We start from the raw sequence: 25,375 nt of genomic DNA on the forward strand, positions 1-25,375 counted from the left end.
GAACACAGACATGCTTAATAAGGTGCTTTCTCTGTAGGGCTGATGTCTGGGGGAGTCTGGTGGTCAGTCTTAGGGTGGTTGTTTTGTGGTATGAGTATGGATGTTTTGATGCACAGGTGGCAAGTTATTGTATAGTATTTTTTTTTTTTTCTGTTGTGTTCACTTGATTCTACTAGTGAGATATGTTGAGGGAGATGGCTTTAAACAAGCACCCACTACATACACAGTAAAACCCATTTCATCTTAGCACTTCACGGATCCACACACATGCTGAACAATTATAGGGATATCACAAAACCTTAATGCAGCATCACACTCATCTTGAACCACTCTCTCCTCTCCTGACCTTCATATATGCCCTACTATTAACCCCTTCCATACGGTGCCGCACACATAGGCGTCATGGACTTAGATCTCGGTGGCAGCAGCCAATGCCAGCCGTACGACGTGTCGTAATAATACTTGCATCATAAAATATAGTCACCGCTTATATCGATCGTTCTCTCTTCACCCGTGAATTTTGATAACCATAGAAAATGCGATTACAAAAGAATTAGAAAGAATGTCATTATGGAGGGGCAACTACAATAAATATAATCAAGACGCCGATATGGCAGCCTCGCGAATACACTCGCTCCCCATGATGCCTACGTGTGCGGCACCGTATGGAAGGGGTTAATGTAAAAACTTGACTGCCATCAACAGAATTCCCTTAATTCCATACATACTGAAATCATACCATATACGGTTAGCCAGCACTTACCAGATATCCATAATACTGTGCATCATATCCACCAGCTAAGTGGCCAAAGTTAGCAGGCATATTTGTGTCAGGGATAGTCTTAATACCCATCACTTCCATGTAAGTCTCAGCGAACAGACTTTTGGTGTCTGCCTTGCCACGTGTATGAATTTTCTGGTCAAAAGTACCCAGAACAATCTGTCTTAGGTTGAAACCACCAGCATTGGCCTTTCTAGACTTAGCTAGTTTCTCTATCAACTCATCTGGTAAAACTTCACCATTCTGCAAAGACAAAACCATGGTAATTTGAGTACATTAAATGACATAATAATAGTTCAATGTTAATTTTCTAAACTCTATGAGAGTTTAGCTAAGTTGACCATTGAAGCCAAGCAGAACTTCTAACTTTGGGGGTCAATAACATGACAGAGATGGAGTTACTTTTCTACCTTACAAAGGTGTTGCTAAGTCAAAGCATATACCCACCCTACACCTATACAAACTCATTGCCCCTCCTATCTTAGCACACTGTGAATGAATATCCCTGTTCCCTGCCACACCACTTAAATCAATGCAGTAAGATAGCGCCATCAGAGCAGGACCTGACAGCCAAATCTGGCTTACCCCAATACTTTACATCAACTCCTCCCCCACTTATCCAGTCTAAAAAGTTAAGATCTGATAAGAACATCTCAGTCCATGTCATTTCTTTATCAATTTACTACCATTCTCCAGGGACTAATGACACTTCCTACACGTGGTGGTCCTGCTGGATGGACAGTAACACTGCCCATTTTCAAGACCTTTTAACTTCCTCATCTTCATCAGGAGGTGCAGCCCTTAGGGACTGACACAGTCTCCAGACTGGACCCAAGATTTCTAACTTTAACTGTGGTGTACTGGCTGCATGTTATTGTGGTTAAAAGCTGCTCAGTAGTATGCAGCTGACACTTTAGGGTCTATAAGGGGCGTCCCTACGGACCAGAGCCACGCATAATTTTGTCTTTGATGGAGGGAATCTCTATTCAGAGAGATATGATGCTACTTTATTATACTGTAACTGTCCCTCAATTATGTTGTCACCCCACTCTTAATAATGTCCTGTACCACTTCTGAATATTCATTTCCTTTTTCTGCTGAACCTGGTAGGGGAGAAAGAATGATAATAAAAAAATTCCAACCAGAACTGGTTTGGGTCTCTTAATGTCCATGGATGTGGTATGGATGAGTGTTAAAGTTAAGAGGTAGGCAGTATGTTTGTGAGAAGAAAGATGGATGTGTTGGCATTGAGTGAAAGCAAATTGAAAGGGAGGGGTAAGTTTGAGTTTGGGAATGTAGTTGGGAGGATGTCAGCAGTGAAGAGAGGACAAGGGAGAGAAGGGGTGGCTGTACTAGTAAGTGAAGAGAAAGGTAAACGTGTGGTGGAGTGGAAGTTTTCTTTAAGCTTAACCCCTTCGTTACCGACCCGTCAACCTTACGTAAACAAACGTTTCAAACCGTCCCACCAATTGCTGGAGCCTTATGTTTGTAAACACAGACACTTGCCACCACATGGGTAGAAATAACCCGAAACCGAGGCCTTGAGAGCCCTCAATACACACAGCTTATAACTGTGACACGTGCGTGTCACTGGGAGCACGCTCGGTTCCTGGCGGGTGCACTCAGCCGTGACACGCAGGTGTCACAAAACACACATCTGGTACTCAAGGGGTTAATGTGGATAAAGGTGAAACTGGGAAGGGAGATTTGGGCTTTTGTAAGTGCATACAGGGTTTAGGGAGTAATGTCAATGTCATGGTATTGGGAGATCTCAATGCTTGGGTAGGAGATGAACCCATATAAGGAGTTGTTGGGAAGTGTGGAGTTCCAGAAAAATTGCAGTAGAGAGATGATGTTGATGTGTCTAGAGTTGATAAGGCAGAAGGTATGGAGGTGCTTGGAGTAAACTGCTTAAATTAGAAATAAAAGTACAAGAAGCTGAGAGAAGAGTGGGAGGGAGTGATGGATAGAGTAGAACTAAGAGTGGAGGATGAATGGGGATGTTTCAAAGAGGGAGTCACAAGGTGTGCAAAGATGGTGTGTAGAACAAGGAGGAAATAGAAGGAAAGGTAGACATTCCTCCCTAATCCCTCTATGCACTCATTTAAATCTATCCAAAAAGCCTCCCTTCTTCTACACTCTTCTTACTACCAGGCCCATATGCACTTACAAAAACCCACATCCCCTTTCCCAGTTTCACCTTCAACATTATCCTTGAGGAAACCTCCTTCCACTCCACTACACTTTTACTTCTCTTCACTTACTAGTATAGCCACCCATTCTCTCCCTTGCCCTCTCTTCACTCCTGATAACCTCCCAATTACACTCCCAAACTCACACTTGCACTTCCCTCTCAACTTAGTTTCACTCAATGCCAACACATCCATCTTTCTTCTCACAAACATACTACCCATCTCTTCCCTTTTTCTCATCTGTACCACATCCACGCACATTAAAAGACCCAAACCTTAGGGTGCTGGTTGGAAAACTCCTAGACCCTCTTATGCCTTTACATTTTTTTTTTTTTTTAGGAATGTGTGGAAGGAGTGAATATGAGGTAGCATCCTAGGATGAGATGGATGGATGGGGTGAAAGGGGCATTACAAAAGAGAGGAATGTCTGTGGAGGAAGGAAGGGAGAGGACAGAAGATAGGGGTGAATGGAGAGGGGTTGTGTATAGATGATGCTGTGATGCATGAGGGGGAGTGGGTGGGGGATGGGGGGTGAGGAAGCATGTATGAGAAAAAGTTTTGACGCAGCCCGAAGGGATTTCTCCCCGTCATCTCCTTCTCTTCATGGGGGGGATGGAGAGGGGGGTGGGTCACCGAATTTATGAAGCTGCCTTGCTATGGATGTGCTGTGTCTTGGGACACTGCTTATGACCCAGGGCAGTGGACAGGATGCAGGGATGACCCATCATCCAGGAGGTGCCAAGATAAGAGGGAGGGAGGAGGGTGGAAGGGAGTGGAATACATACATACATACATACATATACCAAGGCTTTTTCCCCCTTCCAAGGGAGGTAGCCACAAAGGGAAAGGCATAAAAACACTCCCACCCATTTCATCCCTAAATACACTCCACACCCCTCCCACCCTTCCTCTCATCTGAGCACCTCCTGGATGACGGGTCATCCCTGAACCCTGAACACAAAAGTGGAATACATAGGAAATGGAATGGGTGGGAGTGGTTTCTATGCCTTTTTTTTTTTTGGCTACCCCCTGTGTAGGGGGAAAAAGCCTTTGGTATATGGATGTATGTAGGAATGTCCCATGTGGGGCTACAGGGAGAAGGATGCCTGGTCCCAATCCCCATCCCGTTTTTCTCACCTCTTGTGATCCAAGTGGAAATACTTGGTGGCAGTATTCTTTTCCCCCATCACAGGGTAGGCAAAACAAGGAAATGAAATTCAGAGAAATGGTACAGGACAGCAACAAGGAGTTGGGGGGCACCATAATGGAGGGACATACATACATACACCAAGGCTTTTTCCCCCTTACAAGGGGGGTAGCCAAAAAGAAAAAGGCACAAAATCAATCCCACCCATTCCACCCCTGAATACACTCCACACCCCTCCACCCTCCCTCTTATCTTAGCACCTCCTGAATGACGGGTCATCCCTGCACCTTGTCCACTGCCCTGGGTCAGAGGCAGTGTCGCAAGACACAGCACATCCACAGCAAGGCCGCTTCATTAAATCGGCGACCCCCCCCTCTCCGTCACCCCATTGCATAAAATGAGAGGACGGGGAGAAATCCCTTCGGGTTGCGTCAAATTTTGCTCACACATACTACCTCAGCCCCCATCCACCCTCCCATTCCAATGCTATCACAACACACAACATCATCCATATACAACAATTTTCCATTCACCCCTGTTTTCTGTCCTCTCCCGTCCTTCCTCAACAGACATTCCCCTCTTCCCCAAAGCCCCCTTCACCCCATCCATCCACCTCATCCTAGGACGTCCCCTCATGTTCACTCCCTCCACATCTGCCTTCCACACCTCTTTTACTAGTCTTTCTTCACTCATTCTTTCCATGTGTCCAAACCATCCTAATATTCTTTCATCAACCCTATCTCCCAGCTCCTTTTCCACCCCTGTTCTCCTCCTCACCTCATTTCTCACTCTAGCTAGCCTAGTAACCCCCATAACAGAGGGACAGTAACAGTAATAAAAGTTTCATCATTTCTCTGTGAGCAGAGCCTTCCTCTTTCACAGACAAAATGATGTGTGGCTCTGGTCCATAGGGGCACCCCATATAGACCCTAAAGTATCAACTGCATACTACTTAGCCATAACATGCAGCCAATTCCCCAGACGGGGAATTACATACAGCTACTATAATAAAATTATGTAACCATTACCTACCTTGTAATGACCAGACATGAGAACCAAAGGTTCTTTTTCCCATACCCAGTTCTCTAACATCTGGGAAGGTGCTTCAAGGAAGTCCCTTTCAACTCGTGTCCCAGCAAACATAGAGTATTGCACACGTGAGCATATGTGGTGCATAACATGGCCAAACTCATGGAAGTAGGTCTCCACCTAATGGAAAAAAGAAAAGAAAATGGGAAATAGACTTGCACGATGAACATATATATACCAAATGCCCTTTCCCTCTTATGCCATTAGGGAGTTGCAAAGTCAGTGCACACTCCCACTTCAATTCTTGGGTCTGGGAAGATTTACACCAGAATCCTAGTAATTTGGTCATTAAATGTGTGGATGTGGTATGGATGCGAGTACAAGGGAAGTGGTAGTATATTTGTGAGACAGACAGCATTAGTGCTGAATGAAATAAAATTGAAAGAGAGGGATGAGGTGAAGTTTGGAAGTTTGGTGGGTATGAAGTGGCAACAGGGACTGGGAGTGAAGGAGTGCCACTATCTGTACTTGAAATGAAGCATGGTGGAGTGGAAAGAAGAGTCACCAAGGATAATATGGGAAAAAACGAGACTGGGGTGAGAGAAACGGGTATTCATGTACACATGGGTTTGGTAGTGAGAAAAGTGAGGAGGGAAACACTTTGAACTGATTGAAACAAGTCTTTAGAGTTTAGTGTGGAATTTAAATGTACATACATGTACCAAAGGCTTTTTCTCCCTTACAAGGGAGGTTGCCAAAAACAAAGGCATGAAATCCACACCCACCAATTCCAACCCCACATACTCCTCTCCTATTCACCCCCCCTCCCTCCCTCTTATCTTGGCTTCTCCTGGATGACAGGTCATCCCTACATCTCATCCACTGCCCTGTGTCAAAAGCAGTGTCGCAAGACACAGCACATCCATATCAAGGCAGCTTCATTACATCAGTGACACCCCCCCACACTGTCCCCCTCATGCAGAAAAAGAGAAGACGGAGAAATCCCTTCAGGGTGCATCAAATTATTTTTTCACACATACTCCCTCACCCCCCCCCATCCCACACCCACTCCCTTTCATGCATCACAGCATCATCCATACACAACCCTTCTCCATTCACCCTTATCTTCTGCCTTCTCTCATCCTTCCTCAACAGACATTCCCCTCTTCACAAATGCCCCTTTTACCCCATGCATCCTTCTCATCCTTGGTTGCCCCCTCATGTTCTCTCTTTCTACCTCTGCCTTCCACACCTCTTTTACTAATCTTTCTTCATTCACTCTTTCCATGTATCCAAACCATCCCAATATTCTTTCATCAACCCTTTCTCCCAACTCCCTTTCCATCCCTGTTCTCCTCCTCATTTCTCACTCTATTCAGCCTAGTAACCCATATCATACTTCTCAGGCACCTCATCTCAAAAACATTCAAACTCCTCTTCTCTAATGTTCCATGTTTCTGCTCCATACAGTGCCCAATTGTTTGAATTACATAACTGTTCCTAGTAATTTATTCTATAACAAAAAAAAAAAAAAAAAAGTTTAAGAAACATTGAACTATTGAGGAATACACAAACTCACCTCAGAATGATCTAGAAGGGCAGGTTTCTCTTTGGTAGGTTTGGTGAAGTTGCACATCATTGCACAAACAGCAACCTGGGGATTAAAGGCAACATTAGCATCAAATACAAATGCATTGTATGGTGGTCTGGGGTCATGAAAGAATGTGTGAGGAAAGACTAGCAACAAGTGTAGAGTTCAAAAGTGAAAAGTGTATTTGAGAGGAAAACCATGACTGACATGGATGGATGGGGGTAAAGGGGGCAAGTGAACAAGATAGGTCTGTCAAGCAAGGAAATGCAACTGCAAAAGATATGAATGAATGGAGCATGATTGTGAATATATGAAAAGACGACACCACATAGGGATGCTCTCATCAGCTACATAAAGACTTCGAGTGGACAAGAAAACGAGTCACTCTTTGATGAAGTGCTCTGCCTCCCTGCAATGAGAAAGGAGTGGAAGGTGAGCCAGTTGTTTTTTGTAGATGACACCACACTTGCAGGTAGGTGAGAGGCAGCTGGTGACAGTTTGAGAGGGTATTAAGAGAAGAAAGCTGAAAGTAAATGTGGGCAAAAGAAAGAGGAGTTACACAAGAGGAAAGGATAACAGGGAGCTGGAGGCAAGTAAATCTTAATATAAAGAGCCTGGAGGAAGTGAAAGATGAAAAAGTGGTAGCAAAGCAGTTTTGGCTGTCAGGTTCTGCTGTAGAGATGTGGTGTCTTGCTGCATCGTTTCTGACCCAAGCAGTGGCTGGGGGATAGATAAGGGATACTGAATAGATGTGGGATGTGTGGGTATACACTTTGGCTGCCTGCCCCCTTATATGGGAGAATGGGCATTTTGGTACATGTATATATGTATACATTTAAGTCACAGGATACGACTGATTTGGTTAGTGATAGGGTTAGGAATCCCCTATTGTATTTTGTGAAAGGTTAAGACATAAGAGGTTCTGAAAGAACTCCAATCAGAATGCTAGAAATTTTGTCATATAACGTGCACAGGCAGAAGGAAAGGAAAGAAAAGATAGAAAGAAAGAAAAGAAAAGAGAGAAAGATTGGTAGTATCACTCACCGCTCCATTAACACACTGAAAGACAACACACTGCTGCATGCCAGACCCCCTGATATCCACCCTTCTGAATCCTCTCTCCCACGTAAGGACAGAGTCCACTTGGCCAGACTGCGATGCGGTCACCACCCAGCACTTCTAAGCTACCAGAGGAGGCTGGACGACCGTGTTGTGAACAGCTGCCCAGGATGTAACACTTCACCCCATACCATACAACACATAATGGAAGACTGCATTATACACAATCATGCACGCAAACAACACAACATACACTCTATAAAGGATTTGTGGGAAAACCCAGTCTCGGCTGTGGCCTTCCTTGGGGAGACGGGACTGCTCGGACAGACAGTCTAGGGAACGACAACTCAAAGGCAGATACAATCCCACCCATTCCACTCCCCCTCACCATCCTTTCCTCCCTCTCATCTTACCTCCTCATGATGGTCATTCTTGTATACTGCCCACTACCCTGAGTCAGAAGCAATGTAGCAAGACAGTACATCCACAGCAATGCCACTTCACTCAACTGGCAAACCCCACTTTGTTCCCTCATGCAGAAAATGAGAAGACAGGGAGAAATCCCTAGGGTTGCATCAACATAAGTAACATAAGTACTTCACCCATCCTGTCCCCCCCTTCCTTGCATAACAGTATCATCTATACACAACCACTCTCCACTCATTTTTATTTTCTACCTTCTCCCTTCCTTGCTTAATACCCCTTTCACCCCCTTCATCCATTTTATCCTCAAATTCAATCCCTCTACCTCTGCCTTCCACACCTCTTTTACTATTCTTTCTTCACTCCCATTACTCTTTTATTAGCCCTAGCTATCATTTTCTTTTACACTCCCACTCTCCTTACCTCCTCATTTCTCACTCTGTAAAATTAAACACTAAAAGGAAAAGGCGAGTTGGAGTTTAGGAGTATGATAAGGGTGTCAGAAGTAGTAGGTAGGCAAGGGTGGGGAGTGGCACTGTTGGTAAGAAATGAGAAAGATAAGTGCATGATGAACTGGAGAGAATTGTGATGAAAGAAAAATATTGAAAAGGGTTTTGGAGAGATTTAAATGAACGTGTTGAGTTTTGGGAGAAATGTGAATACAGTGGTGATGGGGTATATCAATGGTAGAGTTGACTACTTCGATTGAGTGGAAGGGTGGTATGGAGTGGCAAGAAGGGTGACTGCAGAGATAATGCTGGAGATGTGTACTGAAGAGGAAACAGTGATAGTGAACAGTGTTTATGAAGAAAGATGAACATAAGAATACATGGGCCATGGTGATTAGTGAGAGAGTACATGAGACGGCATTAATGGACCATGTAATAAATACCAAAAGGAGAACTGAATTGTCCAATCATTATCTAGTTGTAGGGAAACTGAGAGGAAGGTTAGGATATACATACATATACCAATGGCTTTTTCCCCCTTACAAGGGAGGTAGTCAAAGGCATAAATCCACTTGCACCTACTTCATCTCCACATATTCCACTCCCAGTCACCACCCCTCCCTCCCTCTTATCTTGGCTCCTCCTGGATGATGGGTCATCGCCCACGGCCCTGAACCTGAAGCAATGTAAGAGACAGCACATCCACAGTAAGGCTGCTTCATTCAATCAGCGACCCCCCCTCCTCTCCATCCCCTCATGCAGAAAAAGAGAAAACAGGGAGAAATCCTTTTGGGCTGTGTTAAAAAATCATTCACATATACACCCTCACCCCTATCCCCCCCACCCAAACCCTTCCATACATCACAGTATCATCCATATATAACCATTCTCTATTCACCACTATCTTCTGCCTTTTCGCTTCCTTCCTCAACATTCCCCTTTTTTTCCTATGCCATTCTTACCATATACATCCATCTCATTCTTGGTCACCCCCTCATGTTCACTCCTTCCTCTGCTTTCCACACCATTTTTACTAACCTTTCTTTACTAATTCCCTATGTCCAAACCATCCCTTTCCACATCCACTCTCCCCATTTCTCACTCTATCCAGCCTAGTAACCCTTACTATATTACTCAGGCATTTCATCTCAAACACATTTAAACTCTTCCTCTTTTATGTCCCATACAGTGCTGTCGGCACAATCACTCCTTCACACACACTCCTCTTCGCATCTATTCCCAAATGTCTATTTCTCATTGCAGTTTTTAATCCCCCAAGGCACTTACTTGCTTCTATCAATCTACATACTACCTCCACCTCCACTTTTCCCTTACCCAACACATTTGCACCCAAGTATCTAAAGCTATCCACTTCATCCAGTTTCTCTCCCTTAATAATCATTTCCAATTTGCTGCCATCCTCTCCTCTTGTACATCTCATTACCCTACTTTTACATACATGCATATACCAACAGCTTTTTCAACCATACAAGGGAGGTAGCCAAAAAACAATGGCATGAAATCCACTCCCACCCATTTCATCTCCACATACTCCACTCCCATTAACCCCCTCCCTCCCTCTTATCTTGGTTCCTCCTGGATTATGGGTTGTATCTGCATTTAGCCCACTGCCCTGGGTCAGAGGCAATGTAGCAAGACACAGCACATCCATAGCAAGGCTGCTTCATTTAATCAGCAACACCCCCCTGTCCCCTAATGCAGAAAAATACAAGACAGTAATAAATCACTTCGGAGTGCATCAAAAATATCCTTCAAACATTCTTCATTCCCATTCCCCACTCACACCATTCCATGCATCTCAACATCATACACAACCATTCTCCACTCACCCCTATCTTCTGTCTTCTCCCTTCCTTCCTCAACAGACATTCCCCTTTTTCCCACTGCCCCTTTTACTCCATCCATCCATCTCATCCTTGGTCACCCCCTCACGTTCACTTCTTCCATCTCTGCCTTCCACACCTCTTTTACTAATCTTTCTTCAATCATCCTTTCCATGTGTCCAAACCATCTCGATACCCTTTCATCAACTCTACCTTCCAACTTCCTTTCCACCCCTGCTCTCCTCCTCTCCTTGTTTCTCTCACAATCCTTATTTTTACCCACATTTATCTTCAGTTCCCTTCTTTTGCACACCTTCCCAGACACTGTCACTTTCTTAATTCCTCCTCTGATCCCACTACAGGCACAGTATCATCAGCAAACAATTGGCTTATCTCTTTTTTTTTTCTTCTTTAACCATCTCCAATCCCTGGCCAATTACCCTTGTGTTAGTGAAGAAAGAAAAGAGGGAAGGTAGAAAGGTGCTGAAAGTGAACAAATTAACAGAGAAAGACCACCATGTGAAACTGAGAAGTGTCAGATGTAGTGATATATAAAAGGAGAAATGAGGTAGGGGAAGAATGGGTATGTTTAAAGAAGGTAGCACATTCACCACATTCTTGTTTTATCATTATACATGGAGAATATTTTTCTAATCAAATTCCATCCCCCACCCACCCATTACCATTGTGCTACAAAACAAAAAATTTACAAGTTAAATACAATACAAGTTAAACACAATATTGTAATAAGACCTGTCTAGATCGATCCACAGCTTCACATGAAGGCTGAAGAGGGAAGATGGCAGCATGACCAAATTTTCCATCCCTTGGGTAAAGGTCCAAGAAGAAGAATCCAAGAACTTCTTCTGTCTTACTGTCCTCCACTTGGTACTGTAAAAGAAATGTATAAAATTGCAAAATAAATATCAAAACCCAAAGTATTCCCTAACACAAAATAATAATAATAATACATACATATACCAAAGGTTTTTCCCCCCTTACAAGGGAGGTAGCCAAAAAGAAAAAGGAATAAAAACCATTCCCACCCATTCCATCCCTAATACACTCCACTACTTTCCACCCCCTACCCTCCCTCTTATTTTGGCACCTCCTGGATGAAGGGTCATCCCTGCATCTTGTCCACTGCCCTGGGTCAGAGGCAGTGTTGCAAGACACACCACATCCACAGCAAGGCTGCTTCATTAAATCAGCGATCCCCCTCTAAGTCCCCTCATACAGAAAAGGAGAACACGGGGAGAAATCCCTTCAGGCTGCATCAAATTTTTCTCACACATACTACCTCACCCCCCATCCCCCCGCCCATTCCACCTCATACATCACAACATCATCCATGTACAACCATTCTCCATTCACCCTTGTCTTCTGTCCTCACCCTTCCTTCCTCAACAGACATCCCCCTCTTCCCCAAAGCCCCTTTCAGCCCATCCATCTATCTCATACTAGGTTGACCCCTCATGTTCACTCCCTCCGCATCTGCCTTCTTTCACTAGTCTTTCTTCACTCACCCTATCTCCCAACTCCCTTAAAACCCTGTTCTCCTCACCTCCTCATTTCTCACTCTATCCAGTTTAGTAACCCCCATCATACTTCTCAGACACCTCATTTCAAACACATTCAAACTCCTCTCTTATGTTCCATGTTTCTGTCCCATACTGTGCTGTTGGCACAATCACTCCTTCATACAATCTCCTCTTAGCCTCCATTCCCAAATGTCTATTCCTCATTACACTTTTTAATCCACCTCTCTCAATCTCCATTCTACCTCCACCTTCACTCCTCCCTTTCCTGCCACATTCGCACACAAGTACCTAAAACTATCCACTTCCTCCAGTCGCTCTCCCTTAATGCTCACTTCCAGTCTGCTGCCACTTTCACTCCTTGTACATCTTAACACCTTACTTTTAACCACATTTATCTTCAACTTTCTTCTTTCACACACACTCCAAACTCTGTCACCAACTTCCTCAATCCCTCCATTTTCTTTAATCATCTCTAATCCCTGACCCACTACCCTTGCATATACCTCTCGCACCACCACATCCATGTATAAGTTGAATAGCCAGGGCAACATAACACATCCCTGACGAAGTCCCAACATTCCCTCGAACCACTCACTCCTATTTTTAGACATTCTGCATGGCATCCATCCAGACCAGGTGCCTTACCTGCTCTCATCATCTTAACTACTGCCTTCACTTCATCCTTCCTTATTTCTCCTCCATTTTCCTCACTCATCATTTTCTTTGCACTTCCCACTGCAACTATCTTTCCCTCCCTATCCTCCTTCACATCTAGCAACTCTCTAAAATACTCTGCCCATCTTCCCCTTACTGTCTTCTCTTCCATTATCATCTCTCCATCTGCACCTTTTACCTTTTCTTCTCTACTTGATTCGCCTCCTCTTCCTCTCTTAATTTCTTTCCAAAACATCTTTTAATTACTTTCAAAATTTTCTGTCATACTCTTACCCCATTTCACATCTGCTTTCCTCTTTGCTTCCTTTACCTTGTACTTTACTTCTCTTCTCTTTTCTTTGTACCTCTCATATGACTCCCTCATCCTATTTTGTAACCAGTCTGTGAAAGCTTGCTTCTTCTCTTCTACAATCTTCTTTATTTCCTCATCCCACCACTCACTTCCCTTCCTTCTATTTCCTCCCGTCCTTCTTGTTCCACACACCATCTTTGCACACTTGGTGACTCCTTCCTTGAACCATCCCCATTCCTCCTCCACACCTAGCTCTACTCTATCCTTCACAACCTCCCACTCCTCTCTCAGCTTCTTCTTGTACTCCTTCTCCTCTTCCTTTTCATTTAAAGAGTTCACTCTAAGCACCTCCCTACCTTTTGTCCTTATCCTCTTTCTCCATCTATCCTCCATTCTCAACTTACCTTCCACCAAAAAATTATTTGATATTCTCCCACTCTCTCCCCTTAGCACATGTACATCCTTAACTCTTCCTATTATACTCCTATCTACCACTACATAGTCCATTAACACTATCTACCACCCTTCCATCCACCACCCTCTCCCATGCGTACTTATGCTTGACTTTCTTCCAAAACACTGTATTTGCTATCATCAACTCTCTAAACCCATCTCCATCAACTCTCCACTACAATTCTTTCCTGGAACTCCACATTTCCCAAACACTCCGTCAATTGGTTCATTTCCTACCCTAGTATTAAGGTCTCCCAATACTACTACATTGACGTTCCTCCCCAATCCCTCTATGCACTCATTTAAATCTATCCGAAAATCCTCCCTTTCTTCTGCACTCTTCTCACTACCAGGCCCACATGCAATTACAAAACCCACATCTCCTTTCCCTGTTTCAAATAATAATAAACAGACAAATGATAAAACAAATAACACAAATGATCATTACAGCATCTTGCTTAGGCGTTTATCTAAATGATTCTTAAAGCTTCCAACTGAACTACATTGCACTGCCTCTGTAGGAAGTTTATTCCAATCATTAACTACACGGTTGGCGAAGTTGTTTCTACCCACTTCCAGTTTGAGACTTGTTTCTTGTCTGATTCTCATTCAGTGTGAAAATTGTCATTTTTAATGTTGTCAATTCCCTTTAGAATCTTAAAGAACCTGTATCAAGTCACCCCTGAGTCTACGGTTTTTTAGGGAAAACAGATTCACATGTTTTAGTCGATTTTTGTATGATTTTTTTTTCTTTCTTTTGAATCAGTTTTGTGGCTCGCCATTGTACTTTTTCCAATCTGTCAATGTCTTTAATGAGATTCAGTGACCATACGGAAACAGCATATTCCAAATTTGGTTGAACTAAAGATTTATATAGCTTGTTAATGAGTGGTGGACTTTTGAAGTCAAAAGATCGCACAATCTGTCCTAGAATCTTATTTGCTTTCTCAGAGGCTGAAATACACCGCTTGAATGATTTGAGATCATTACTAATAATTATGCAGAGATCTTTTTCACTATCCACTTTTGTTAATGAATTTCCATATAACTTGTAATTGTATTTACTGTTATTTTACCTACTTGCATTACTTTCCATTTGTGTTAAATTTCATTAGCCATTTTTCTGACCATTGCTGTAATATATCTAAATCTTCTTGAATATCTAATTGGTTTAAGTGATCATTTCCCATTCTGCACAGTTTTGTATCATCAGCAAATTTGGAGAGAGTAGATTTTAGTCCATGGTCTATATCATTTATATATACTATGAATAGAAGTGGCTCAAGAACAGAATCCTGAGGAACTCCACTTTTAACATTTTTCCATCTAAGGTTTTTCCATTTAAAACAACTCTCTGTTTTCGATCATTCAACCAATTACTACATACATATACCAATGCTTTTTCCCCCTTACAAGGGAGGTAGCCAAAAAGGAAAAGGCATAAAATCATTTCCACCCATTCCATCCCCGAATACACTCCACACCCCTCCACCCTCCCTATTATCTTAGCACCTCCTGGATGACGGGTCATCCCTGCACCTTGTCCACTGCCCTGGGTCAGAAGCAGTGTCGCAAGACAATTACTAGTCCAACTTAATAGGCTACCACTTATTCCATGTGAAGCTAATTTAGTTAGTAGTCTTTCGTGGAGGACAGTATTAAAAGCTTTAGCAAAGTCTAGATATATTAAATCTATACTGTTTCTTTTATCATAATTTGAGATAACCATGTTGTAGAATTCGAGTAAGTTAGTCATGCAAGAATGTTTCCGTCTGAAACCATGCTGGCTATCATTTATCAAACAGTTACTTTATAAATGATGTTCGATAGCATCTCTGCTGATAGTTTCCATCATTTTTCCTACAATTGAAGTCAAACTCGTAGGCCTGTAGTTATTTGGTTTCTTTTTGTCACCTTTTTTGAATATGGGAGTAATGTTAGCTAGCTTCCATTCTCTTGGGACATCTCCGGATATGATGGATTTCTTGAAAACAATTTCTAATGGAACAACAATCTCATTTTTCATTTCCTTTAAGATTCTTGGATGCCAACCATCAGGCCCTTTCAATTTTTTCTTTTGTTATATTTACTGTAGTAAGGGATTGGAGATGGTTAAAGAAAATGGAGAAAAGTGGGAGGTGAGCCAGCTGTTGTTTGCGGACGACACTGCACTTGTGGCAGCGTCAGAGGAGGGATTGAGGAAGCTGGTGGCAGAGTTTGGGAGAGTATGTGATAGAAGAAAGCTAAAGATAAATGTGGGTAAAAGTAAGGTGATGAGATGTACAAGGGGTGAAAGTGGCAGTAGACTGGAAGTGAACATTAAAGGAGAGTGACTGGAGGAAGTGGATAGTTTTAGATACTTGGGTGCAAGTGTAGCAGGAAAAGGTGGAGTGAAGGTGGAGGTAGAATGTAGATTGAGAGAAGTGAGTAAATGCCTTGGTGGATTAAAGAGTGTAATGAGGAATAGGTATTTGGGAATGGATGCGAAGAGGAGACTGTATGAAGGAGTGATTGTGCCAACAGCACTGTATGGGGCAGAAACGTGGAACATAAGAGAAGAGAGAAGGAGTTTGAATGTGTTTGAGATGAGGTGTCTGAGAAGTATGGTGGGGGTTACTAGGCTGGATAGAGTGAGAAATGAGGAGGTGAGGAGGAGAACAGGGGTGAAAAAGGATTTGGGAGATAGGGTTGATGAAAGAATATTAGGATGGTTTGGACACATGGAAAGAATGAGTGAAGAAAGACTAGTAAAAGAGGTATGGAAGGCAGATGTGGAGGGAGTGAACATGAGGGGATGTCCTAGGATGAGGTGGATGGATGGGGTGAAGGGGGCTTTGGGGAAGAGGGGAATGTCTGTTGAGGAAGGAAGGGAGAGGACAGAAGACAGAGGTGAGTGGAGAATGGTTGTATATGGATGATGTTGTGACTGCATGAGGAGGAATGGGCGGGGGGGTGGGGGGTGGGGTAGTATGTGTGAGTAAATTTTGACGCAGCCCGAAGGGATTTCTCCCCGTCCTCGCCTTATATGCAAAGGGGGACGGAGAGGGGGGGTCGCCGATTAAATGAAGCGGCCTTGCGACACTGCTTCTGACCCAGGGCGGTGGGCAGGGTGCAGGGATGACCCGTCATCCAGGAGGTGCTCAGATGAGAGGGAGGGTGGGAGGGGTGTGGAGTGTATTTAGGGATGAAATGGGTGGGAGTGTTTTTATGCCTTTCCCTTTTTGGCTACCTCCCTTGAAAGGGGGAAAAAGCCTTGGTATATGTATGTAAGTTTACCCTAGACGTTTCACAGGTTTCAGTTTGAAGTTCAATGAAACACCAATTATATTTCTCAATTACTTCATATTAAGAACATTTAGATTCATCTGTTCTGTATTTCTTACATTCCAAGTCTTTGCTCCATACAGCACTATGGGTACAATCACTCCATATAACCTCTTTGCAATAATACCTCAATGCCTACTTCTACACAGACCTTTACTTGCCTCCTAGACCAACTTCAAAACAAGTGTTCTATCTATCTATACAACAAGAGCTTTTCCCCCCTTAAAATGGAGGTAGCTAAGTCAGAGGCACATACCAATTCCCATCCATTTCACTCCCCTCCACCACCCTTTCCACCCCTCCCATCTTAGTTCCAACTGCCCTGGGTCAAACACAATGCAGCGAGACACAGTACATCCACAGCAAGGCTGCTTCACTTAATTGGCAACTCCCCCTCTCTATTCCCTCATGCAAAAAAAAGAAAAGACAGGGAGAAATCCCTTCAGGCGTGTCAAAATATCATTCACACATAAGCACCCCATACCCCCCATCCCTTCCTTCCTTGCACAACAGTATAATCCATACACAATCACTATCTCCTACCTTCTCTCTTCCTTGCTCAACAGACATTCCCCTTTTTCTCAATGCCCCCTTCACCCCATCCATCTATCTCATCCTTGGTCATGCCATAAAGTTCACTCCCTTCACCTCTGCCTTCCACACCTCTTTTACTTATCTTTCATCACTCATTCTTTCCGTGTGTCCAAACCATCCCAATCATCAATCCTATCTGCCATTTCCTTTTCCACTTCTGCTCTCCTCCTCATTTCTCACTCTAAACAAAGAGGTGAGAAGAAGAGTAGGAGTGGAAAAGCAGATGGCAGATAAGGTTGTTGAAAAACAAAATCTTGTATACCAATGTATGCAAGCACCATATTCTGATTCCCTCCTTAACCCTACAAATTTGCAAATCAATATTATGAATCTTACAGGTAATACATGCAAATAATTCCGAGGCATTTCAATAAAGAACCCATGAAATATCAATTTAAGTTCTTATATGTTTTCTTACTAAACTCATGTTGGGCAACTCACCAATTTTACGTCATCATGCCATGTTTCGGCATCAGGTACATGAGTGAATTTGAGCCCCAGCAAGGTCTGGTAAATGTGAAGGAGTCCTGAGGTGACTTTCTCAAGAGGGAAGTACTGGCGCACCTAAAAACAATGTAGGAGCATTAGAAATACTAGTTAAAACAAAAACCATCATGCTGCATTCCAAATACGTTATCTATATTTGGTATATAAGTAGATATATGGCTTTCATCCATCCCATACCCATCCAACCCCCATTTGTTTTCCCCTTTTATCTTAGTTCCTTGTGAAAGAAGGGTCATCCCTATTCCCCACCCACTGTCTGGGGCAGTGGGCAGGGGACAAAAAATACCAATCATCCTCTACCTACAAAGAATTGTGCATAATGGTTTGATTCATCAAGGTTATACAAATTAAATCCTTACCTCATTCTGATCTACAGCATATTTGCATTCCTCAACCATGTTCATATAGTATCGGAAGTCCCAGTAGTCCAGGGAACCAGAAAATTCATAGCAATACTTCTTGCACTGAAAGTCAAAGAAATCCATGTCAAATGCTACCTTCCTTCTTACAATGCAATATAATGGATAAACAACCAGCAGGCCACTAAGCTCTATGCATAGACAAATGAAAGGGAAATAAACACAAATGGATATATATTACAATAGAGCCTCCAAATGATTGTCATGCATAATTGAAGTCTTTCACATGTAATCTCCATGAAGATTGATTAGCTGATCCATTAAACTATTTTTCAACATGCTGATTACGAAACTAACAAATTATCTAAGCATGACACTTGTCATCCATGAGGAGTATGAACCTGTTGTATTGCTGGGGAAGTGAAGAGGTCCAGTCTTCTCGTAGTTTCAACGGTTAGTAAAAAAGGACACTTTGGTAAGAATTTTCTTCTCCCATGCCACTCAGCTTTGTGGGAAACAGCAACTTGGACAGAGGATAAGAGAGGAGTCTTTCATCAAATTTGTATAATACTGGACTTCAAAAAAAGTCAGACAAGGAAAAAGGAAATAGGGAAACTAAGAGGGAAAACAAAAGCACATACATATATATACCAACAGCTTTTTCCCCTTTACAAAGTCAAAGGCATAAATCTACTTCCACCCATTCACCACCCCTCCCTCCCTCTTATCTTGGCTCCTCATGGATAACGGGTCATCCTTGCATCTCACCCAATACCCTGTGAAAACAAAAGCAAGAGAAAGAAAAGCAGAAAATGAAACAAATAGAGAGAATGAGGGTGAGCGAAAAAAAAATATATATATATATATATATATATATAAAAATAAATAAATAAATAAATAAATCACCTCCTCCTGTTTCAGCTCCAGCATCTCTTCCTTTTCCTTGGTCCAGAGTATCTGCAATTTATCCGATAAAGTTGCGAGGAATTCATCAACTTTTTCAGGTGTTTTAGCCATCCGTTCTTCTAGAATGTACGCAGCATGGTTTTTATACCCGAGTAAATCTGCCTGCTTTTGTCTCAATGCAACCAGCTCCTCTAGAATTGGTGTGTTTTCTTCCATACACCTAGAAGATAAGAAACAAAATAAGTCTGCTGACCATGGGTAATGGACAACACATATATAAGTGAATATGATAACATATCAAGTGCAGTAATAATTTCTGTTAATCTGAATACTATGGTGCATTTCGGGTGTCAGGTTGGGTGTCATGCTCAATTTGGTGCATGCAGTGACAAGCTTACAATTCACACTATGTGAAAGAGCATTGCCTATTCTGTACCTCAGGGGTACATGACGTACCTAAGGCATATAGAGAATGCCAGCATGATGTAGCCCAGCTGTTCTACTGCAGGAGCCCAACAAGCTGGAAGTTAGTAGTGAATATTTAGAACATTTGTGACCCTACAGAACCCAAGTGAACTCAACCTTTCCTTTCAAGATGCACACCTTTAGCCTCTTCAATAAAGATACACTCCTAATCTTGTCTAAAATGCATCACTCCGATGATTGGGTCAATGATGATGACATTCAGTCTTTCAGTCTGGGAGCTGCCCCTAGATGAATATTATCATCTGACAAGAGCAAGAGCAAAATCTACTGAGGGTATCACGAAGCTGAAGAAGCCCGAATAGAGAAGTGATTAGCAAGGCCACTTTCACACTACTACAATGAATCAACTGATTGTAAGAACAGAATAAATGATCTGTGAACAGACAATTCCAATACAAGCAGCAGCAGAAAAAATATATATATATATATAAATAAATGAAAATAAATAAATAAAAATAAATTAATCTTAAATTAGTTATTGTGACAGCATAAAAAGTATTACATTCATCAAGGTGACTTGGGAAAACAAATGGGTATTTATGTGATATCCATTCACAGTAACAACTGACAATCCTATTCTGCAGGAGGGTTAGTGGAGATGACCATTTTAAATGGGGCCTCAAGCGATCAACATAACATTCAGTGCAGTAATCTCTCAAATGAATAAAACTCTTCTGTTAAATATATATATATATATATATATATATATATATATATATATATACATACATATACCAAAGGCTTTTTCCCCCCTTACGAGGGAGGTAGCCAAAAAACAAAGGCATGGAAACCACTCCCACCCATTCCATCTCCTACATACTCCATTCCCTCCCTCTAATCTTGGCTCCTCCTGGATGATGGGTCATCCCTGCATCTTGTCCACTGCCCTGGGTCAGAAGCAGTGTCACAAGACACAGCACACCCAGGCTGCTTCATTAAGTTGGCAACCCCCCCTCTGTCCCCTCATACAGAAAAGAAGATGGGGAGAAATCCCTTTGGGCTGCATCAACTTATTTCTCATACGTACTCCCCCATCCACTCATGAATCACAGCATCATCCATACAACCATTCTCCATTCACCCCTGTCTTCTGTCCTATATACATACATATATACTAAAGGCTTATTCCCCTTTACTCCACTCCCAGTCATCCCTCTCATCTTGGCTCTTCCTGGATGACAGATCATCCCTGCATATCACCCACCACCCTTGGCCAGAAGCAGTGTAGCAAGACACAGCACATCCACAGCAAGGTCGCTTCATTAAATTGGCAACCCCTCTCCGTCCCCTTGTGCAGAAATGAAGAAGGCAGAGAAAAATCCCCTCGGGCTGTGTCAATTTATTTTTCACACATACTCCCTCACCCATTCCCTTTCATGTATCATCTATACACAACTATTCTCCATTCACCTCTGTCTTCTATCTTCTCCTGTCCTTCCTCAACAGACATTCCCCTCTTTCCCAATACCCCTTTTACCCCATCCATCCACCTCATCCTTGGTCACACCCTCATGTTCACTCCTTCTACCTCTGCCTTCCAAACCTCTTTTACTAATCTTTCTTGACTCATTCTTTCCATGTGCCCAAGCCATCCCAATACTCTTTCATCAACAATCTCCCAACTACCTTTCTACCCTCATACTTCTCAGACACCTCATCTCAAACACATTCAAACTCCTCCTCTCTTATGCTCTCTGTTTCTGCCTGGTACAGTACTGTCAGCACAATCACTTCTTCATATAATCTCCTCTTAGTATCCATTCCCAAATGTCTATTTCTCATTACACTTTTTAATCCACCAAGGCATTTACTTGCTTCTCTCAATCTACATTCTACCTCCACCACCATTCCTCCCTTTCCCGCCACATTCGCACCCAGGTATCTAAAACTATCTACTTCCTCCAGTCTCTCTCCCTTAATACACACTTCCAGTCTGCTGCCATTTTCTCCCCTTGTGCATCTCACCTTACATTTACCCACATTTTTCAACTTTCTTCTTTTGCACACCTTCCCAAACTGTCACTAACTTCCTCAATCCCTCCTCTGATCCTGCTATAAGTGCAGTGTCATCCCACTTTTCTCCATTTTCTATAACCATCTCCAATCCCTGACCCATGATCCTTGCATTTACCTCTTGCACCACCCCATCCACATATAAATTGAACAGCTAAGGCGACATAACACATCCCTGATGAAGTCCCACCTTTACATCATACCACTCACTCTCTCCATTTCTGATTTTAACATAAGCTTTACTATTCTCATAAAAACTCCTGACTGCTCTTAAAAGCTTTCCTCCTATCTCGTATATCTGTAATACCTTCCAGTGTCTTCCTGTCTACCCTAATATAAGCCTTTTCCAAATCTATTGTCACAAAAAAATCCTTACCTTTTCCTAAAGTTTTCTCACACATCTGTCTTACCACAAAAATCTGATCTACGCAACCCTTATCTGTCCTAAACCCACACTGTTCCTCACCAATTACTCCCTCTGTTCCTTTCCTAATCCTGTCAATCAAGACCCTCCCATAAGAACTACAATTAACGAACTGATCTCTGAAACTACTCACTCACACTTGTCCTCTTTTCCCTTGTAAAGATAATTTTTTGGTGGAAGGTAAATTGAGAGAGGAGGATAGATGGAGAAAGAGGAAAAGGACAGAAGGAAGGGGTGTTTAAAGTGAACTACTTAACTGAGAAAAAGGAGGAGTATAAGAACAAGCTGAGAGAGGAGTGGGAAGGGTGAAGGATAGAGTAGAATTAGGAGTGGAAGAAGAATGGGAGTGGTTCAAGGAGGGAGTCACAAGGTGTGCAAAGATGGTGTGTGGAACAAGGAAGATGGGAGGAAATAGAAGGAAGGATAGTGAGTGGTGGAGTGAGGAAGCAAAGAAGGTTGAAGAAGAGAAGCAAGCATTCACATATTGGTTACAAAATAAGACAAGAGATTAAAAGTTACAAAGAAAAGAGAAATAAAGCATAAGATAAAGGAGGCAAAAAGGAGAGCAGCTGTGAAATGAGGTAAGAGTATGACCACTTTTAAAGATGGCCATACAAATGTGCATGATGAGGAACAAAGTGGATGACCTTCACTCATTACTGATGGTTTGGTGCACATTTGTATGGCAATCTTTAAAAGCTCTCACCCATTTCTGCACCATCCCATCACTTATAATGTTTTCTCCATACACTTCACTGATCTGACGATGAATTTCAGCCAATTTCATGCCTTTAGCAGTAAGAAAACAAACCACAGCACGTATTTCACAGTCGGCGGCATTCTCAATTGGAGGAGGCATTTCAAATACTCACAAACTTAAACACTGTCAGATGATTTCGTAATTATGTTGAAAAGTAGATTACAGTATAGGCTTTCATGTAAAAAGAAAATTGTAACGAAAAGTCTACTCGTTTCATTTTTTTTTTCAAAATGGTACATACATATACCAAGGATTTTTCCCCCTTTCAAGGGAGGTAGCCAGAAAGGGAAAGGCATAAAAACACTCCCACCCATTTCATCCCTAGATACACTCCACACCCCTCCCACCCTCCCTCTCATCTGAGCACCTCCTGGATGACGGGTCATCCCTGCACCCTGCCCACCGCCCTGGGTCAGAAGCAGTGTCGCAAGACACAGTACATCCACAGCAAGGCCGCTTCATTTAATCGGCGACCCCCCCTCTCCGTCCCCCTTTGCATATAAGGCGAGGACGGGGAGAAATCCCTTCGGGCTGCGTCAAAATTCACTCACACATACTACCCCACCCCCCATCCCCCCGCCCATTCCTCCTCATGCAGTCACATCATCCATATACAACCATTCTCCACTCACCTCTGTCTTCCGTCCTCTCCCTTCCTTCCTCAACAGACATTCCCCTCTTCCCCAAAACACACTTAAAAAACACACCTTATATATAATGTTCATACATGTATGCATATATATATATATATACCCAGGGCAGTGGGTGAGATGCAGGGATGACCCATCATCCAGGAGGTGCCAAGATGAGAGGGAGGGAGGAGGGTGGAGGGGAGTTGAGTATGTTAGGGATGGAATGGGTGGGAGTGGTCTTTATGCCTTCGTTTTTTGACTTCCTCCCTTACAAGGGTGAAAAAAGCCTTTAGTATATGTATGTATATATATTATATATATGTATGTATATATATTATATATATGTATGTATATATATTATATATGTATATATATTATATATATGTATGTATATATTATATATACAACTTACCATAAAGGTGAAATGGTTAATTGCAAGGTATGACATGTGATTTATAAAAGCAAAGTGTTGTTGATGTTTCATGGTAAAAATATGCGAGCTTGTCCAGTATATCCCAGGCTGTAAAAGCATCAACAACAGGATGAAGCATCAAACATCTCATAAGTTTCACTATGCTTCATGCCTTTGTTACTTGTTTTAGCTGCCAAATGGTTGTACTCAGCTAAGAAAAACCCTCTCTAAAGTGAAAATATTAAACTACCAAACCTATCTGAATCAACTCTTCCAATATCCTATGACTTTAGTCTTCTATTCTAGCTACTGTGCACATTTTTATTTAGAGGAATTATGTGAAAATTCAAAAGGGAACATGAGTATACATTGCATTGTTCGCCCAATTTTGTTTTCTTCAACCTCAAGATCTCTCCAATGTTTCTTCTAGTCACCATTGGACCATTTCATTCAGCCATGAGGCAAACGTTTTTTGCCCAAAGTTTTCTCCCCAATTGACATTAACTGGAACAAAACCAGGAAAGGATATATGACAAATCCCTAGGTCAATAGTAACTCATGCCAGCACTTTTTCCCATAACTATAATGTGCTCAATGTTACTTAACCCCTTCCATACGGTGCCGCACACGTAGGCGTCATGGACTTAGATCTCAGTGGCAGCAGCCAATGCCAGCCGTACGACGTGTCGTAATAATATTCGCATCATAAAATATAGTCACCGCTTATATCGATCGTTCTCTCTTCACCCGTGAATTTTGATAACCATAGAAAATGCGATTACAAAAGAATTAGAAAGAATGTCATTATGGAGGGGCGACTACAATAAATATAATCAAGACGCCGATATGGCAGCCTCGCGAATACACTCGCTCCCCATGACGCCTACGTGTGCGGCCCCGTATGGAAGGGGTTAATATCATTAATCAGTACTACTAAATGTGAATTATCCACTTTTTTTCCTAAAGAAATGTGGCTATGAAAATATCCATTTATCAATGTAAACAGAAAAAATAAAAAATAAATAAGCAACAATCAACCTTCAGGGCAAGGACCTGGTGTCAGCTACACAAGGTCATCCGGCATTAGCCAAACCAATATTTCAGAATATCTTTATAGAAAAGGCAAAGACTAACATTATAAAACCTTTAATATAACGTCCTGCTCTCAGCTCAATGGAATTCTCTGGCATTAACCAGAAAAAAGTTTCTAAATGATAGAATATAAAGAATAAAAATTATGTGGTTATTGCCACATCTAATCTGTGAAAAATAACTACTAAACTCCAGCAAACCCCTAACATGACAACTTTGTCATTACAACAACCAATCTCCCAAGATCTCTCTGTATATAGTGATTTTAAAGTTTTATGCAGCCTACATCAGTGACCAATATCTCTACAGACCAGTCATGCAGTCATCTGTTGACTCGAGAATACATACAAACATATACCAAAGGCCTTTTTCCCACTTTCATGGGAGGTA

General features: G+C 42.3%; 1 protein-coding gene across 2 annotated transcripts in view; it reads right to left on the reverse strand.

Annotated features, from left to right (window-relative positions):
• Positions 1–25,375, reverse strand: part of LOC143018094 (thimet oligopeptidase-like) — a 47,763-nt gene that overhangs the window by 3,239 nt on the left and 19,149 nt on the right. For both annotated transcript variants that reach the window (XM_076173207.1, XM_076173206.1), the window contains exons 7-13: positions 19,167–19,386; positions 18,261–18,365; positions 17,836–17,958; positions 11,269–11,406; positions 6,729–6,803; positions 5,153–5,329; positions 764–1,024 (exon numbers count right to left, since the gene is read on the reverse strand). In XM_076173207.1, coding sequence (XP_076029322.1) covers positions 764–1,024; positions 5,153–5,329; positions 6,729–6,803; positions 11,269–11,406; positions 17,836–17,958; positions 18,261–18,365; positions 19,167–19,386 — 1,099 coding nt within the window. The remainder of the gene's footprint in view (positions 1–763; positions 1,025–5,152; positions 5,330–6,728; positions 6,804–11,268; positions 11,407–17,835; positions 17,959–18,260; positions 18,366–19,166; positions 19,387–25,375) is intronic.

The sequence above is a fragment of the Oratosquilla oratoria genome, chromosome 34 (genome assembly GCF_046742065.1).
Source record: "Oratosquilla oratoria isolate Oo_2021 chromosome 34, ASM4674206v1, whole genome shotgun sequence".
Taxonomy (NCBI): domain Eukaryota; kingdom Metazoa; phylum Arthropoda; class Malacostraca; order Stomatopoda; family Squillidae; genus Oratosquilla; species Oratosquilla oratoria.